The sequence below is a fragment of the Scyliorhinus canicula genome, chromosome 21 (genome assembly GCF_902713615.1).
Source record: "Scyliorhinus canicula chromosome 21, sScyCan1.1, whole genome shotgun sequence".
In the NCBI taxonomy this organism is placed as follows: domain Eukaryota; kingdom Metazoa; phylum Chordata; class Chondrichthyes; order Carcharhiniformes; family Scyliorhinidae; genus Scyliorhinus; species Scyliorhinus canicula.
In genome coordinates, this window is record NC_052166.1 from 16309555 (window position 1) to 16329978 (window position 20424).

The 20424-nt window shown below is 50.2% G+C and overlaps 1 protein-coding gene across 1 annotated transcript in view; it reads left to right on the top strand.

Annotated features, from left to right (window-relative positions):
• Nucleotides 1–20424, top strand: part of LOC119955612 (sodium-dependent phosphate transport protein 2C-like) — a 150966-nt gene that overhangs the window by 84056 nt on the left and 46486 nt on the right. The window contains exon 10 of the mRNA XM_038782010.1: nt 6332–6499. Coding sequence (XP_038637938.1) covers nt 6332–6499 — 168 coding nt within the window. The remainder of the gene's footprint in view (nt 1–6331; nt 6500–20424) is intronic.

The window sequence follows — 20424 nt, forward strand, 5'->3', positions numbered from 1 at the left end:
ATGGTGGGGGCGAGCTTTGTTCTTTGTTTGTTTTCCCTCTGTCTCGGTCCTAGAGTGATTGCTCGAACAGGGCCGTTCTGGGGGGGGGGGGGGGGGGGGGGGGGGGGGGGGGGGGGGGGGTGGGGGGGCGGTGTGTGTGCAGGGCGCCCTCCAACCAGGCTGATCACCTGGAATGTTAGAGGATTACGGGCCAGTCAAGAGGACACGTGCGTTCGCGCACTTACGGGCTCTGAAGGCGGATGTAATGTTGCTGCAGGAGACACATTTGAAAGTGACGGACCAGATTAGATTACGGAAGGGCTGTGTTAGCCAGGTCTTCCACTCGGGGCTTGACGCTAAAACCAGAGGGGTCGCGATCATGATTAACAAACGGGTTCAATTTGAGGCGGACAGCAGATTTGCGGATGGGGGTGGTAGATTTCTCATGGTCTGGGGCAAGCTTGTGGGGGTGAGGGTGGTCCTAGTGAATGTTTACGCTCCAAACTGGGATGATGTAGATTTCATCACAAGGCTGCTGGGGAAAATTCCCGACTTGGATTCGCACACGTTGATTATGGGTGGGGATTTTAATACAGTCCTCGACTCCGACCTGGACCGGTCGTGCTCCAGAACGGGCAGGGTCCCGGCAATGGCAAGGGAACAAATGGGGAGGGGTAGACCCCTGGAGAATCAGCCAGCCCACGGGGAAGGAGTTCCCCTTCTATTCACATGTTCACAAGGTCTATTCTCGTATTGACTTCTTAATTATGAGTAGGGACTTTTTGGAGGGGGTGAGGAATACAGAATACTCGGCGATCACTATTTCGGACCATGCTCCACATTGGGCCGACCTGCAGGTCTGCAAAGAAAGTTACCAGCGCCCACAATGGAGGTTAGAGGTGGGATTGTTGGCCGAGGAGAGGGTGTGTGAGAGAGTGGGGAAATGCATGCAGGACTACCTGCAGGTCAACGATACAGGGGAAGTCTCAGCAGCTGTGCTCTGCGAGGCGCTGAAGACGGTGGTGAGAGGGGAACTGATCTCAATCCGGGAATATGCAGAATCCCCAAAGGCAGAACTACTGAGGGAACGATGGAGACTGCAGGTGGAGCTGGGGGCACTATCCACTGGGAAGGCCGTAGAGCAGCTCAGAAAGGCCAGGGGCGCAGTGTATGAGTATGGGGAGAAAGCCAGCAGAATTCTTGCACAGCAACTTAGGAAGAGGGAGGCGGCCAGGGAAATAGGGACGGTAGTGGACAGGGAAGGAACCGGGATGGAGACCCGGCAGGTTTGAACAGGGTATTCAGGGACTTTTACAGCAAGCTGTATACCTCGGAACCTCCCCACGGGGCCAGAGGGGGTGAGGCGCTTCTTAGATGGGCTGACCTTCCCAAAGGTGGGCAGGGGGATGGTAGAGGGGCTGGAGGCCCTGATTAGAGCTGAAGAAGTAATGGGGGGCCTGAAGGCCATGCAGTCGGGTAAGGCCACAGGGCCGGACGGGTATCCAGTGGAGTTCTACAAAAAGTTCTCGGGGATAGTGGGGCCGATGCTGGTTAGGGTGTTTAACGAGGTGAGGGGCAATAAGGTGCTACCCCCGACGATATCGCAAGCCACCATCTCGCTGATATTAAAATGGGATAAAGATCCGGAAGCTTGTGGGTCCTATAGGCCAATGTTGACGCTAAACTGCTGGCCAAGATCCTGGCGTCCAGAATCGAAGACTGTGTACCGGATGTGATTGTGGAGGACCAAACGGGGTTTGTAAAGGGCAGGCAGCTGGTAGCCAACTTAAGAAGGGTACTCAATGTGATTCTGATGCCCCCGGAGGGCAGAGATGTGGAGGTAGTGGTGGCAATGGATGACGAAAAGGCTTTTGACTGGATTGAGTGGGACTATTTATGGGAGGTGCTGGGAGGGTTTGGGTTTGGAGAAGGCTTTGTGGACTGGTTTAGACTGCTAAATCAGGCCCCGGAGGCCAGTGTAAGGATGAACAGGACGTAATCTGCGTATTTTAGACTATACCGTGGGACAAGACAGGGATGCCCCCTCTCTCCACTGCTGTTTGCGTTGGCCATAGAACCGCTGGCAATTGCTCTGAGAGCGGCAAGGGGGTGGAAGGGAATGGTCGGGGGGGTGGGGGGGGGGGGACACAATGTCTCTCTCTATGCGGATGACCTGCTTTTGTACGTGTCAGGGTGGACGGGATTATGGAAATCCTAGGGGAGTTTGGCCGGTTTTTGGGGTACAAGTTGAACATGGCAAAGAGCGAGATGTTTGTGGTGCAGGCGAGGGGTCAGGAGAATAGGCTGAGGGAGCTGCCGTTAGGCTGGTTGGGGAATGTTTTAGGTATTTAGGGATACAAGTGGCGTGATACTGGGGCAGGATGCATAAATTGAACTTGTCCAGACTGGTTGAGCAAATGAGGAGCGAGTTTCAGAGGTGGGATGCACTCCCGCTGTCACTAGCGGGGAGAGTGCAGACGGTGAAGATGACGTTCCCCCTGAGATTCCTGTCTATTTTTCAGTGTCTCCCTATTTTCATTCCGCGGTCCTTCTTTAAAAGGATCAATAAAATCATCCTGGGATTTGTTTGGGCGGGGAAGTCCCCGTGGGTAAAGAGGGGGATTGTGGAACGGAACCGTAGCAGGGGGGGCTGGCGTTGCCGAACCTCAGCAACTACTACTGGGCGGCTAACATAGCCATGATAAGGAAATGGATGGTGGGTACGGGGTCGGTTTGGGAGCGGGTGGAGGCTGCTTCGTGCAGGGGCACCAGCTTGGCAGCCCTGGTCACGGCTCCCTTGCCGCTCCCGCCAGCCAGGTACTCCACCAGCCCTATAGTGGTAGCGGCTCTGCGGATTTGGGGCCAATGGAGGAAGCATGCGGGGGAAGTGGGAGCGCCGGTCTGGTCCCCAATATGTGACACAAAACGATTTTATCCGAGGAAAATGGATGGCAGGTTTCGAGTGTGGCGGAGGGCGGGGGTGGGAAGGATGGGTGACATGTTCCTGGAAGGGAGCTTCTCGAGCATGAAGGCGTTGGAGGAGAAGTTCGGGCTGGCGAGGGGGAATGACTTTCAGTACTTGCAGGTGCGGGATTTCTTACGTAGACAGGTCCCGTCCTTTCCACGCTTTCCACCAAGGGGGATCCAGGACAGGGTAGTTTCCAGGGGGGAGTTAGGAGAGGGGAGAGTCTCGGATATTTATAAAGAGCTTATGGAAGCGGAGGACACAGGGTCCGGGGAACTGAAACTCAAGTGGGAGGAGCAGCTTGGTGGGGAGTTAGAGGGCGGTATATGGGCAGACGCTCTGAGGAGGGTAAATGCAACCGCAACGTGCCAGGCTCAACCTCAAGGTCGTCCCCCGGGCCCACATGACGGTGTCCCGGATGAGTAAATATCTTTGGGCTGGAGGACAAGTGTGCTAGATCTGCGGGAGGACCAGCGAACCATGTCCACATGTTCTGGGCGTGTCCAAAACTCAGGGGGATACTGGCAGGGGTTTGCGGACTTCATATCCCGGGTACTGAAAACAAGGGTGGCGATGAGTCCAGAGGTGGCGATTTTTGGGGTGTCGGAGGACCTGGGAGTCCAGGAGGGGATAGAGGCTGACGTTTTGGCCTTTGCTTCCCTGGCGGGTGGGGGGGGGGGAGAATAGTGTAGAGTAGGGGGGAAGAATAGGCGGGCCGATTTCCGAGAGAGGAACTGTTATTTGCACTATGTTTTTTGTAATTAGTATCTGCACACTAATGTTACTGTTTACAATGCCAAAAAACACCTCAATAAACTCGTTTGTTAAAAAAAATTGGACATTCTGAATTCTCTCTCTGTGAACCCGAACTGGCGCCGAAATGTGGCGACTCGGGGATTTTCACAGTAACTTCATTGCAGTGTTAATGTCAGCCTACTTGTGACACTAATAAAGATTATTATTATTGATGGCTTACTCTCCACTTGCCTGGATGAGTGCAGCTCCAACAACTTTAAAGTTGATTGGTTAATTAATAGAAAGCAAAGAGTTGGGATAAATGGGTGTTTCTCTTGTTGGCAATCAGTAGCTAGTGGTGTCCCTCAGGGATCCGTGTTGGGCCCACAATTGTTCACAATTTACATTGATGATTTGGAGTTGGGGACCAAGGGCAATGTGTCCAAGTTTGCAGATGACACTAAGATGAGTGGTAAAGCGAAAAGTGCAGAGGATACTGGAAGTCTGCAGAGGGATTTGGATAGGTTAAGTGAATGGGCTCGGGTCTGGCAGATGGAATACAATGTTGACAAATGTGAGGTTATCCATTTTGGTAGGAATAACAGCAAACGGGATTATTATTTAAACGATAAAATATTAAAGCATGCCGCTGTTCAGAGAGACTTGGGTTAGCTAGTGCATGAGTCACAGAAGGTTGGTTTACAAGTGCAACAGGTGATTAAGAAGGCAAATGGAATTTTGTCCTTCATTGCTAGAGGGATGGAGTTTAAGACTAGGGAGGTTATGTTGCAATTGTATAAGGTGTTAGTGCGGCCACACCTGGAGTATTGTGTTCAGTTTTGGTCTCCTTACTTGAGAAAGGACGTACTGGCGCTGGAGGGTGTGCAGAGGAGATTCACTAGGTTAATCCCAGAGCTGAAGGGGTTGGATTATGAGGAGAGGTTGAGTAGACTGGGACTGTACTCGTTGGAATTTAGAAGGATGAGGGGGGATCTTATAGAAACATTTAAAATTATGAAGGGAATAGATAGGATAGATGCGGGAAGGTTGTTTCCACTGGCGGGTGACAGCAGAACTAGGGGGCATAGCCTCAAAATAAGGGGAAGTAGATTTAGGACTGAGTTTAGGAGGAACTTCTTCACCCAAAGGGTTGTGAATCTATGGAATTCCTTGCCCAGTGAAGCAGTTGAGGCTCCTTCATTACATGTTTTTAAGGTAAAGATAGATAGTTTTTTGAAGAATAAAGGGATTAAGGGTTATGGTGTTAGGGCCGGAAAGTGGAGCTGAGTCCACAAAAGATCAGCCATGATCTAATTGAATGGCGGAGCAGGCTCGAGGGGCCAGATGGCCTACTCCTGCTCCTAGTTCTTATGTTCTTATGTTCTTATGAGACGGCAAGACAAATTGGGAAAGTAAAGGATATAGGTGGGGAAGGTGGTTGTGGATCTGGCGGTGATGAATGATACATTTCAGGAATTTTATAGTAGATTATACAAATCGGAACCTCCAGCCGGGGAGGAGGGTATGAAGCGATTCTTTGAGGGGGGGGGGTTGGAGTTCCTGAGGAGGTCGTGGATGGCTTGGGAGGCCCAATCGAGCTTGGCGAGGTGATAGACGGACTGGGGGCGATGCAATCGGGTAAGGCTCCAGGGCAGCACGGTAGCATTGTGGTCAGCACAATCGCTTCACAGCTCCAGGGTCCCAGGCTCGATTCCCGGCTTGGGTCACTGTCTGTGCGATCTCTGCATGTTCTCCCCGTGTATGCGTGGGTTTCCTCCAGGTGCTCCGGTTTCCTCCCACAGTCCAAAGATGTGCAAGTTAGGTGGATTGGCCGTGCTATATTGTCCTTAGTGTCCAAAATTGCCCTCCGTGTTGGGTGGGGTTACTGGGTTACCCTTGGGTAGGGTGCTCTTTCTTAGAGCCGGTGCAGACTCGATGGGCCAAATGGCCTCCTTCTGCACTGTAAATTCTATAAAACACTCAAGATGTTTGACACCATCCAGGACAAATCAGTCTGTTTGATTGCTCCCCCTTCCACAAACATTCACTCCCTCCACCACCGATGCACAGTGGCAGCCGTGTGTACCATCTACAAGATGCACTGCAGGAACTCACCAAGGCTCCTTAGGCAGCACCTTCCAAACCCATGACCACTACCATCTAGAAGAGCAGCAGATACCTGGGAACCCCACCACCTGGAGGTTCCCCTCCAAGTCACTCACCACCCTGACTTGGAAATATGTCGCCGTTCCTTCACTGTCTCCCAGTCAAAATCCCCAAACCACCTCCCTAACAGCACGGTGGGTGTACCTACACCACATAGACTACAGCGGTTCAAGAAGACAGCTCACCACCACTTTCTCAAGGGCAATTAGTGATGGGAAATAAATGCTGGCCTAGCCAGCGAAACCCACATCCCATAAATGAATAAGAATAATTTGAAACAAAAGGAACATGCTGTTTGCTACCAGCTAATTTCTGGGATGCACAGCCTAGGTACTTGGCATCTTATCAATGCTGAAATTCAGGCAGAACATTAATCAATGGTGTGCTCGGTAAACAGATCAAAGAAATTGAGAAAATATTAACTTTTAGCCGTTCCATCAGCAAATGCCTGATGTCCCTTTGCAATCTCTTTCTGTTTCCTGACAGGTCAACATATATTTGTGAACACAGCGCTCTCTGACATTGCAGTTGGCTTCATCCTGCTCATATCATCATTGCTTGTTCTCTGTATCTGCCTCGTCCTCATTGTGAAGATATTGAATTCAGTTCTGAAAGGCAAGATGGCACAAATTATGAAAAAAGTGATCAATACAGGTACGGAACAACCATCCAACCAGGGGGCAGTGCCAGGGGGAAATGCCAGAGGACATGCCAGGGGGCAGTGCCTGGGGCAGTGCCAGTGGGAAATGCCAGGGGGCAGTGCCAGCAGGCAGTGCCAGGGGGCTGTGCAGGGCACACTGAGAGAAGAGGATAAACCCTTCTCCATTGGGGGAGCAGGCCTTCCCCTTATGTGTGTTGGGGGCAGAGGGGTGCATGCTGGGGAATATGCGTGGGTGGTGGGGGGAAGGGGGGGGGGGGGAAGTTCCCCCCAATACGTCCGTGGTAGGTGGACACCCCAAACATGCAGGGGGCTCCTCCATGGCTGTGTACGGGGGAGGGTGGGGCGGAATATAATTTTAGCTGAGACAAGGGCGCCATGTAACACACACAGTGTCAGTGTAACACACACAGTGTCAGTGTAACACACACAGTGTCAGTGTAACACACACAGTGTCAGTGTAACACACACAGTGTCAGTGTAACACACTGGGTCAGTGTAACACACACAGTGTCAGTGTAACACACACAGTGTCAGTGTAACACACAGTGTCAGTGTAACACACACAGTGTCAGTGTAACACACACAGTGTCAGTGTAACACACAGTGTCAGTGTAACACACACAGTGTCAGTGTAACACACACAGTGTCAGTGTAACACACAGTGTCAGTGTAACACACACAGTGTCAGTGTAACACACACAGTGTCAGTGTAACACACAGTGTCAGTGTAACACACACTGGGTCAGTGTAACACACAGTGTCAGTGTAACACACACAGTGTCAGTGTAACACACACAGTGTCAGTGTAACACACTGGGTCAGTGTAACACACACAGTGTCAGTGTAACACACACAGTGTCAGTGTAACACACACAGTGTCAGTGTAACACACACAGTGTCAGTGTAACACACACAGTGTCAGTGTAACACACACAGTGTCAGTGTAACACACAGTGTCAGTGTAACACACACAGTGTCAGTGTGACACACACAGTGTCAGTGTAACACACAGTGTCAGTGTAACACACAGTGTCAGTGTAACACACACAGTGCCAGTGTAACACACACAGTGTCAGTGTAACACACACAGTGTCAGTGTAACACACAGTGTCAGTGTAACACACACAGTGTCAGTGTAACACACACAGTGTCAGTGTAACACACACAGTGTCAGTGTAACACACACAGTGTCAGTGTGACACACACAGTGTCAGTGTAACACACAGTGTCAGTGTAACACACACAGTGTCAGTGTAACACACAGTGTCAGTGTAACACACACAGTGTCAGTGTGACACACACAGTGTCAGTGTAACACACAGTGTCAGTGTAACACACAGTGTCAGTGTAACACACACAGTGCCAGTGTAACACACACAGTGTCAGTGTAACACACACAGTGTCAGTGTAACACACAGTGTCAGTGTAACACACACAGTGTCAGTGTAACACACACAGTGTCAGTGTAACACACACAGTGTCAGTGTAACACACACAGTGTCAGTGTGACACACACAGTGTCAGTGTAACACACAGTGTCAGTGTAACACACACAGTGTCAGTGTAACACACAGTGTCAGTGTAACACACACAGTGTCAGTGTAACACACACAGTGTCAGTGTAACACACACAGTGTCAGTGTAACACACACAGTGTCAGTGTAACACACAGTGTCAGTGTAACACACACAGTGTCAGTGTAACACACACAGTGTCAGTGTAACACACAGTGTCAGTGTAACACACTGGGTCAGTGTAACACACACAGTGTCAGTGTAACACACACAGTGTCAGTGTAACACACACAGTGTCAGTGTAACACACAGTGTCAGTGTAACACACACAGTGTCAGTGTAACACACACAGTGTCAGTGTAACACACAGTGTCAGTGTAACACACACTGGGTCAGTGTAACACACACAGTGTCAGTGTAACACACAGTGTCAGTGTAACACACACAGTGTCAGTGTAACACACAGTGTCAGTGTAACACACAGTGTCAATGTAACACACACAGTGTCAGTGTAACACACAGTGTCAGTGTAACACACAGTGTCAATGTAACACACACAGTGTCAGTGTAACACACTGGGTCAGTGTAACACACACAGTGTCAGTGTAACACACACAGTGTCAGTGTAACACACAGTGTCAGTGTAACACACACAGTGTCAGTGTAACACACTGGGTCAGTGTAACACACACAGTGTCAGTGTAACACACACAGTGTCAGTGTAACACACACAGTGTCAGTGTAACACACACAGCGTCAGTGTAACACACACAGCATCAGTGTAACACACACAGTGTCAGTGTAACACACACAGTGTCAGTGTAACACACACAGTGTCAGTGTAACACACACAGTGTCAGTGTAACACACAGTGTCAGTGTAACACACAGTGTCAGTGTAACACACACAGCGCAGTGTAACACACAATGTCAGTGTAACACACAGTGTCAGTGTAACACACACAGTGTCAGTGTAACACACACAGTGTCAGTGTAACACACACAGCGTCAGTGTAACACACACAGTGTCAGTGTAACACACACAGTGTCAGTGTAACACACACGGTGTCAGTGTAACACACACGGTGTCAGTGTAACACACAATGTCAGTGTAACACACACAGTGTCAGTGTAACACACAGTGTCAGTGTAACACACACAGTGTCAGTGTAACACACACAGTGTCAGTGTAACACACAGTGTCAGTGTAACACACACAGCGTCAGTGTAACACACACAGTGTCAGTGTAACACACAGTGTCAGTGTAACACACACAGTGTCAGTGTAACACACACAGCGTCAGTGCAACACACAGTGTCAGTGTAACACACACAGTGTCAGTGTAACACACACAGCGTCAGTGCAACACACAGTGTCAGTGTAACACACACAGTGTCAGTGTAACACACACAGTGTCAGTGTAACACACAGTGTCAGTGTAACACACACAGTGTCAGTGTAACACACACAGCGTCAGTGCAACACACAGTGTCAGTGTAACACACACAGTGTCAGTGTAACACACAGTGTCAGTGTAACACACAGTGTCAGTGTAACACACACAGCGTCAGTGTAACACACACAGTGTCAGTGTAACACACACAGTGTCAATGTAACACACACAGTGTCAGTGTAACACACACAGCGTCAGTGCAACACACAGTGTCAGTGTAACACACACAGTGTCAGTGTAGCACACACAGTGTCAGTGTAACACACACAGTGTCAGTGTAACACACACAGTGTCAGTGTAACACACACAGCGTCAGTGTAACACACACAGTGTCAGTGTAACACACACAGCGTCAGTGTAACACACACAGCGTCAGTGCAACACACAGTGTCAGTGTAACACACACAGTGTCAGTGTAACACACAGTGTCAGTGTAACACACACAGTGTCAGTGTAACACACAGTGTCAATGTAACACACACAGTGTCAGTGTAACACACACAGTGTCAGTGTAACACACACAGCGTCAGTGCAACACACAGTGTCAGTGTAACACACACAGTGTCAGTGTAACACACACAGTGTCAGTGTAACACACACAGTGTCAGTGTAACACACAGTGTCAGTGTAACACACACAGTGTCAGTGTAACACACACAGTGTCAGTGTAACACACACAGCGTCAGTGTAACACACACAGTGTCAGTGTAACACACACAGTGTCAGTGTAACACACACAGTGTCAGTGTAACACACACAGCGTCAGTGTAACACACACAGCGTCAGTGCAACACACAGTGTCAGTGTAACACACACAGCGTCAGTGCAACACACAGTGTCAGTGCAACACACAGTGTCAGTGTAACACACTGGGTCAGTGTAACACACACAGCGTCAGTGTAACACACACAGTGTCAGTGTAACACACACAGTGTCAGTGTAACACACACTGGGTCAGTGTAACACACAGTGTCAGTGTAACACACACAGTGTCAGTGTAACACACACAGTGTCAGTGTAACACACACAGTGTCAGTGTAACACACAGTGTCAGTGTAACACACACAGTGTCAGTGTAACACACAGTGTCAGTGTAACACGCACAGTGTCAGTGTAACACACACAGTATCAGTGTAACACACACAGTGTCAGTGTAACACACAGTGTCAGTGTAACACACACAGTGTCAGTGTAACACACAGTGTCAGTGTAACACACACAGTGTCAGTGTAGCACACAGTGTCAGTGTAACACACACAGTGTCAGTGTAACACACACAGTGTCAGTGTAACACGCACAGTGTCAGTGTAACACGCACAGTGTCAGTGTAACACGCACAGTGTCAGTGTAACACACACAGTGTCAGTGTAACACGCACAGTGTCAGTGTAACACCCACAGTGTCAGTGTAACACACGCAGTGTCAGTGTAACACACAGTGTCAGTGTAACACACACAGTGTCAGTGTAACACACAGTGTCAGTGTAACACACACAGTGTCAGTGTAACACACACAATGTCAGTGTAACACACAGTGTCAGTGTAACACACACAGTGTCAGTGTAACACGCACAGTGTCAGTGTAACACGCACAGTGTCAGTGTAACACACACAGTGTCAGTGTAACACACACAGCGTCAGTGTAACACACACAGTGTCAGTGTAACACGCACAGTGTCAGTGTAACACGCACAGTGTCAGTGTAACACACACAGTGTCAGTGTAGCACACACAGTGTCAGTGTAACACACACAGCGTCAGTGTAACACACAGTGTCAGTGTAACACACACAGTGTCAGTGTAACACACACAGTGTCAGTGTAACACACACAGTGTCAGTGTAACACACAGTGTCAGTGTAACACACACAGTGTCAGTGTAACACACAGTGTCAGTGTAACACGCACAGTGTCAGTGTAACACACACAGTATCAGTGTAACACACACAGTGTCAGTGTAACACACACAGTGTCAGTGTAACACACACAGTGTCAGTGTAACACACACAGTATCAGTGTAACACGCACAGTGTCAGTGTAACACACACAGTGTCAGTGTAACACGCACAGTGTCAGTGTAACACGCACAGTGTCAGTGTAACACGCACAGTGTCAGTGTAACACGCACAGTGTCAGTGTAACACACAGTGTCAGTGTAACACACACAGTGTCAGTGTAACACACACAGTGTCAGTGTAACACGCACAGTGTCAGTGTAACACGCACAGTGTCAGTGTAACACGCACAGTGTCAGTGTAACACACACAGTGTCAGTGTAACACACAGTGTCAGTGTAACACACACAGTGTCAGTGTAACACACACAGTGTCAGTGTAACACACACAGTGTCAGTGTAACACGCACAGTGTCAGTGTAACACACACAGTGTCAGTGTAACACGCACAGTGTCAGTGTAACACACACAGTGTCAGTGTAACACACAGTGTCAGTGTAACACACAGTGTCAGTGTAACACACACAGTGTCAGTGTAACACACACAGTGTCAGTGTAACACGCACAGTGTCAGTGTAACACACACAGTGTCAGTGTAACACACAGTGTCAGTGTAACACACAGTGTCAGTGTAACACACACAGTGTCAGTGTAACACACACAGTGTCAGTGTAACACACAGTGTCAGTGTAACACACAGTGTCAGTGTAACACACACAGTGTCAGTGTAACACACAGCGTCAGTGTAACACACACAGTGTCAGTGTAACACACACAGTGTCAGTGTAACACACAGTGTCAGTGTAACACGCACAGTGTCAGTGTAACACACACAGTGTCAGTGTAACACACATAGTATCAATGTAACACACACAGGGCGAAATTCTCCGTAGGTCCCAACGCCGTCGTGGAACCCGGAGAGGTTCACATCAGCATCGGAGGCCTCTCCTTGCCCCCTATTCTCCCCCCCCCCCCGGGGGGCTAGGAGGGCCGTACCGTAAATCTCTGCCGTATGCGCGGCTGACGTCACGACGGATGACGGCTCAAACCCGCGCTTGTGCGGTTGCCACCTTCCCCTCCGCTGCTCCGCAAGACGTGGCGGCTTGATCTTGCGGGGCGGCGGAGGGGAAAGAGTGCGTCCCTTTGAGACGCCAGCTCGATGATCGGTGGGCAGTCCCCTCCCGAGCACGGTTGTGGTTCTCACTCCCCTCTCCGCCCCCCACAAGCCACAAACCAGCTATTGGTGTCATGTTCACGCTGGCAGCGACCAGGTGTGGTTGCCGCCGGCGTGAACTGGTCGGGAACGGCAGGCCGCTCGGCCCATCCGGGTCGGAGAATCGCAGGCCGCCGTAAAAAACGGCAGCCCGTGATTCTCTGAGCGGCGTGTCGCGCTTTTGGGGGGTGGGAGAGCGGCCCTCCCGCGATTCTCCCACCCGGCGTGGGAGCGGAGAATCGCGCCCACAGTATCAATGTAACACGCACAATGTCAATGTAACACACACAGTGTCAATGTAACACACACAGGGCGCGATTCTCCGCACTCCCGACGGTGCGGAGAATAGCGTGGCTCGTAAAATTTTACAGCCACGCTGTTCCGACGCCCTCCCGCTATTCTCCCCCCCCCTCCCACGCCCGACTCCCGATACGAATCGCTGCCGCCGTTTTTTAACGGCCGGCAGCGATTCTCAGCTGATGGATGGGCCGAGTTCCCAGCCCTTTACGGCTGTTTTTACGAACGGCAAACACACCTGGTCTGGCCGTTCGTAAAAACGGCCGTAAACTGTCGATTTTTTAAACCATGGCACCGATTGGCACGGCAGTACCACGACCCATGCCAAGGGTGCCATGGGCCCGCGATCGGTGCCCACCGATCGCGGGCAGCGGGCCCGATGCCCGCGCACTCTTTGTCCTTCCGCCGCCCCGCAGTATCCATTCGCGGGGCGGCTGAGGGGCATCCCGGCCCGCGCATGCGCGGGTTTCGCGCAAATGCGCGATGACGTCATCTGCGCATGCGCGGTTTGGAGTCTTCCAATCCGCGCATGCGCGGCTGACGTCATATGACGCGTCAGCCGGCGCTAACTCTGGCAAGCGGGCTTAACGAAATTCGTTAAGCCCACGATGCCGGAGTTTACGGCGTTGGGATGCTAGCCCCGACCGGGGACCAGAATTGGTTCCCGGTCGGGAAGGGGGGGGGCTGGCGTCAAACCCGCCCGGATTTGACGCCAGCCTTACGATTTCTCCCCATATGGGAGAATCGCGCCCATAGTGTCAGTGTAACACACAGTGTCAGTGTAACACATACAGTGTCAGTGTAACACACACAGTGTCAGTGTAACACATACAATGTCAGTGTAACACACACAGGGTCAGTGTAACACACACAGTGTCAGTGTAACACACACAGTGTCAGTGTAACACACACAGTGTCAGTGTAACACACACAGTGTCAGTGTAACACACACAGTGTCAGTGTAACACACACAGTGTCAGTGTAACACACACTGGGTCAGTGTAACACACAGTGTCAGTGTAACACACACAAAGAACAAAGAACAATACCGCGCAGGAAAGGGCCCTTTGGCCCTCCAGTCCTGCACTGATCACATATCCTATCGAGACCAACTGCCTGTATCCTTCTAAACCCCGTCTGTTCCTGTGCCTGTCCAGATAAGTGTTAAAGGTCGCTAACTCAACCACTTCACTTGGCAATGCATTCCAGGCCACCATCACCCTCTGTGTAAAATACTTCCCCCACACAGCTCCACTGAACCTATCCCCCTCACCTCGAACCTGTGCCCCCTTGTAATTTTCAATTCTGCCCTGGGAAAAAGCCTCCAACTGTTCACCCAAGTACACCCCTAATAATTTTATAAACTTCTATCAGGTCGCCCCTCAGCCTCTGTCTCTCCAGGGAGAACAATCCCAGTTTATTCAATCTTTCCTCATTACTAATATCCTCCATACCATGCAACATCCCGGTAAACCTTTTCTGTACTCTCTCCAAAGCCTCCACGTCCTTCTGGTAATGTGGTGACCAGAATTGGACACAATGGGCGGGATTCTCCGACCCCCCGCCGGGGCTGGCGTCAATCCTGCCCCCGCCATGTCGCAAATTCTCCGCCCCCCGCAATTCGGCCGGTGCGGGAATCGCGCCGCGCTGGTCGGCGGGCCCCCTGCGGCGATTCTCCGGCCTGCGATGGGCCGAAGTCCCGCCGCTGACAAGCCTCTCCCACCGGCGTGGATTAAACCACCTACCTTACCGGCGGGAGCAGGCGGCGTGGGCAGGCGCCGAGGTCCTGGGGGGGGGGGGGGGGGCGCGGGGCGATCTGACCCCAGGGGTGCCCCCACGGTGGCCTGGCCTGCAATTGGGGCCCACCGATCAGCGGGCGGGCCTGTGCCGGGGGACCTCTCTTTTTCTTCCGCCTTCACCATGGTCTTCACCATGGCGGAGGCGGAAGAGACCCCCTCCCCTGCGCATGCGCCGGTTTGACATCAGCAGCCGCTGACGCTCCAGCGCATGCGCGGACTTCCTTTCGGCCCCAAAGGCTGTTTGTGCCGGTCGGCGGAGTGGGAACCACTTCTGCGCGAGCCTAGCCCCTCAATGTGAGGGCTTGGTCCCAAAAGGTGCGGAGACGTCCGCACCTTTGGGGCAGCCCGACGCCGGAGTGGTTCAAGCCACTCCAACACGCCGGGACCCCCCCACCCCGCTGGGTAGGGGAAAATCCCGGCCAGTATTCCAAATTAGGCCCAACCAACGTTCTATATAGCTGTAACATAATTTTCAAGCTTTTATACTCGATACCCAGTCCTATGAAGGCAAGCATGCCATATGCTTTCTTTACCACCATTTCCACCTGTGCTGCCACTTTTAAGGATCTATGGATCTGCATGCCCAGATCTCTCTGTGTCTCTGTGCTCCTGACGTTTATTTTATAGCTCCCACCTGAATTGGATATACCAAAATGCATCACCTCACATTTGTCCGGGTTAAATTCCATCTGCCATTTCTCCGTCCAATTTTGCAGCCTATCTATATCCTGTTTATTCTCTGATAATCTTCATCACTATCCGCAACTCCTGCAATCTTAGTATCATCTGCAAACTTGCTAATCGGACCCGCTACGTTTTCTTCCAAGTCATTCATATATATTACAAACAACAGAGGTCCCCTGCGGAACACCACTAGTTACAGATCTCCATTCATAAAAACACCCTTCCACTGCTACCCTCTGTCTTCTATGGCCAAGTCAGTTCTGGATCCACCCAGCTAGTTCACCCCTGCCCCCATGTGATCTAATCTTTTGCACCAGCCTGCCATGAGGGACCATATCAAATGCTTTACTAAAGTCCATGTAGATAACATCCACAACCCTTCCCTCGTCAATCATTTTTGTCACCTCCTCAAAAAACTCAATTAAATTAGTGAGACATGACCTCCCTCATACAAAACCATGCTGTCTGTCGCTAATAAGACCATTCACTTCCAAATGTGTATAGATCCTGGGCGGGATTCTCCGCTGGGGGGATTCTCCGCTTTGCCGGTGCCCGGGAGTTTCCCGACGGCGTTGGGCTGCCCCACAATGGAAAACTCCATTGGCCAGCCGGCGTAACGGAGAATCCTGCCGGCGGGTTGAGGCAGAAATGTGGCGGGGCGGAGAATCCAGCCCCCTATCTCTGAGAATCTTTTCCAACAATTTCACTATCACTGACGTCAAGCTCACTGGCCAATAATTACCTGGTTTATCCTTGCAACCCTTCTTAAATAACGGTACAATATTGGCTATCCTCCAATTTCACCTGTGGCCAATGAGGACATAAGAATTTCTGTCAGAAGCCCAGCGATTTCATCTCTTGCCTCCCTCAGTAATCTGAGATAGATACCATCTGGCCCTGGGGATTTGTCTACCTTAATGCTTTTTAACACATCTAACACTTCCTCCCTCGTAATAACGACCTGTTCTAAAGTGTTTACACATGCCTCTGAGATCAATATGACCAATCAATCACCAATCAATATGACCCTCTCCTTTGTGAATACCGATGCAAAATACTCATTAAGGACCTCACCTTTTTTTTTTAGAACAGTACAGCACAGAACAGGCCCTTCGGCCCTCGATGTTGTGCCGAGCAATGATCACCCTACTTAAACCCACGTAACCCGTATACCCGTAACCCAACAATCCCCCCATTAACCTTACACTACAGGCAATTTTAGCATGGCCAATCCACCTAACCCGCACATCTTTGGACTGTGGGAGGAAACCGGAGCACCCGGAGGAAACCCACGCACACACAGGGAGGACGTGCAGACTCCACACAGACAGTGACCCAGCCGGGAATCGAACCTGGGACCCTGGAGCTGTGAAGCATTGATGCTAACCACCATGCTACCGTGAGGCTACCTCCTCTGGTTCTACACATAATTTCCCTCCTTTGTCCTTGAGTGGGCCAACTCTTTTTCTAGCTACCTTCTTGTTTCTAATATACATATAAAATGCCTTGGGATTCTCCTTAACCCTGTCTGCCAAGGACATTTCATGACCCCTTTTTGCCCTCCTCCCTGCATGCGTTCTTTTCTATTTTCCTTGTATTCTTCAAGTACTTTGTCTGTTTTTAGTTGCCTGTACCTCACGTATGCATCTTTTTCATTTTTGACAATATTCTCAATTTACCTGGTCATCCATGGTTCCAGAATCCTGCCTTTCCTGTCATAGAACATAGAACAGAACAGGCCCTTCGGCCCTCGATGTTGTGCCGAACAATGATCATCCTACTTAAACCCACGTAACCCGTATACCCATACCCATTAACCTTACACTACGGGCAATTTAGCATGGCCAATCCACCTAACCCGCACATCTTTGGACTGTGGGAGGAAACCGGAGCACCCGGAGGAAACCCACGCACACACGGGGAGGACGTGCAGACTCCACACAGACAGTGACCCAGCCGAGAATCGAACCTGGGACCCTGGAGCTGTGAAGCATTGATGCTAACCACCATGCTACCGTGAGGCCCCCTGACATGCCTGTCCTGCACTCCCATCAACTGCTCCTTAAAGGACTCCCACAAGCCAAATGTGGATTTACACTCAAACAGCCTCACCCAAACAACAGCCTCCAAATCCTGCCTAATCTGGTTGTAATTAGCCTTCCCCCAATTTAGCAACTTGACCCTAGGGTAACACTAGTCCTTTTCCATGAGTATCCGAAAGCTTACGGAATTGTGGGCACTATTTGCCACATGCTCTCCCAGTACAACGTTGATGATCTGGCCGGGCTCGTTCCCTAGTATTAGGTCCAGTGCAGCCCCCTCTCTATTCAGACTCTCCACATATTATTCCAAAAAACCTTCTTGGACACACTTAACAAATTCCTCACCATTCATAGCCCCATCATAGTGACTGCCCCTTCCTGTTTCTGAGTTCTATCCACAGTGCCTCGCTATTTGATTCTTCCATGGCGTCCTCCCTCTGTACAGCTGTAATATTCTCTCTAACCAGTATTGCCACTCCCCACCTCTTTTACCTTCCTCCCTCTCTCTAAATCCTAAATCACCGATATCCTGGAATATTTAGCTGCCACTCCTGTCCCTTTTTTAACTAAGTCTCCGTACAGCAACCACATCCAAGTTCCGCACGTGAATCAAGGCTTTAAATTCATCTGTTTTACCTATTATACTCTATGCATTGAAGCAGATACACTCCAGACCTCCAGTCCCACTGAGTTCGACCTACCCTTCCTCTTTGCCAGCCTGACCCTGTTACCATGCTCATCCCCAGTCTCTACACTTGCTGGCTTACTGTTCTGATTCCCACCTTAGTTTAAACCCACCCGAACCAGATTAGCAAACCTCCCAGCCAGGATATTGGTGCCCCTCCAGTTCAGGTGTAACCCGTCCTTCTTGTACAGGCCCCACCTTCCCAGTGATCAAAAGAACTGAAGCCCTCCCTCCTGCATCAGTTCTTTAGCCACGTGTTCAACTGTACTATATCCCGTGCACGGTAGCATGGTGGTTAGCATAAATGCTTCACAGCTCCAGGGTCCCAGGTTCGATTCCCGGCTGGGTCACTGTCTGTGTGGAGTCTGCACGTCCTCCCCGTGTGTGCGTGGGTTTCCTCCGGGTGCTCCGGTTTCCTCCCACAGTCCAAAGATGTGCGGGTTAGGTGGATTGGCAATGCTAAATTGCCCGTAGTGTTAGGTTAATGGGGGGATTATTGGGTTATGGGTATAGGGTGGGTTTGAGTAGGGCGATCATTGCTCGGCACAACATCGAGGGCCGAAGGGCCTGTTCTGTGCTGTACTGTTCTATGTTCTATGTTCTATATCCCTGTTGCTAGCCCCGCGAGCATGTGGCACGGGGAATAATCCTGAGATTACTACTTTAGAGGTCCTGCTTTTTAATCTTCTATCTAACTCCCTAAATTTCCATTGCAGGACCTCGCTACTTTCTACCTGTGTCATTCGTGCCATTATGGACATTGACCTCCCGTGTTAGGATGCTTTGTAACCTGCTCAGAGACATCCAGGACTCTGGCACCCAGGAGGCAAACTACCATCCTGGAGTCCTTTTTGCGGCCCAAGCAGCTCCTATCTGTGCCCCTGACTTTTGAATCCCCTATCACTATTGCGTTTCTATGCTTTGTACCCCCTGTCCAGTGACAATACTGGGTCTCTCGATTATTAGTCCAGTGATAATACTGGGTCTCTGGATTATTAGTCCAGTGATAATACTGGGTCTCTGGATTATTAGTCCAGTGCCAATACTGGGACTCTGGATTATTAGTCCAGTGGTAATACTGGGTCTCTGGATTATTAGTCCAGTGATAATACTGGGTCTCTGGATTATTAGTCCAGTGCCAATACTGGGACTCTGGATTATTAGTCCAGTGGTAATACTGGGTATCTGGATTATTAGTCCAGTGACAACACTGGGTCTCTGGATTATTAGTCCAGTGACAATACTGGGTCTCTGGATTATTAGTCCAGTGCCAATACTGGGTCTCTGGATTATTAGTCCAGTGATAATACTGGGTCTCTGGATTATTAGTCCAGTGACAATACTGGGTCTCTGGATTATTAGTCCAGTGACAACACTGGGTCTCTGGATCATTCGTCCAGTGACAATACTGGGTCTCTGGATTATTAGTCCAGTGCCAATACTGGGTCTCTGGATTATTAGTCCAGTGATAATACTGGGTCTCTGGATTATTAGTCCAGTGACAACACTGGGTCTCTGGATTATTAGTCCAGTGACAATACTGGGTCTCTGGATTATTAGTCCAGTGCCAATACTGGGTCTCTGGATTATTAGTCCAGTGATAATACTGGGTCTCTGGATTATTAGTCCAGTGACAATACTGGGTCTCTGGATTATTAGTCCAGTGACAACACTGGGTCTCTGGATCATTCGTCCAGTGACAATACTGGGTCTCTGGATTATTAGTCCAGTGCCAACACTGGGTGCTGGATTATTAGTCCAGTGACAATACTGGGTCTCTGTATTATTAATCCAGTGAAAATACTGGGTCTCTGGATTATTAGTCCAGTGACAATACTGGGTCTCTGGATTATTAGTCCAGTGACAATACTGGGTCTCTGGATTATTAGTCCAGTAACAATACTGAGTCTCTGGATTATTAGTCCAGTGACAATGCTGGGTCTCTGGATTATTAGTCCAGTGACAATACTGGGTCTCTGGATTATTAGTCCAGTGACAATGCTGGGTCTCTGGATTATTAGTCCAGTGACAATACTGGGTCTCTGGATTATTAGTCCAGTGTCAACACTGGGTCTCTGGATTATTAGTCAAGTGACAACACTGGGTCTCTGGATTATTAGTCCAGTGCGAACACTGGGTCTCTGGGTTATTAGTCCAGTGACAATACTGGGTCTCTGGATTATTAGTCCAGTGCCAACACTGGGTCTCTGGATTATTAGTCCAGTGCCAACACTGGGTGCTGGATTATTAGTCCAGTGCCAACACTGGATGTTGGATTA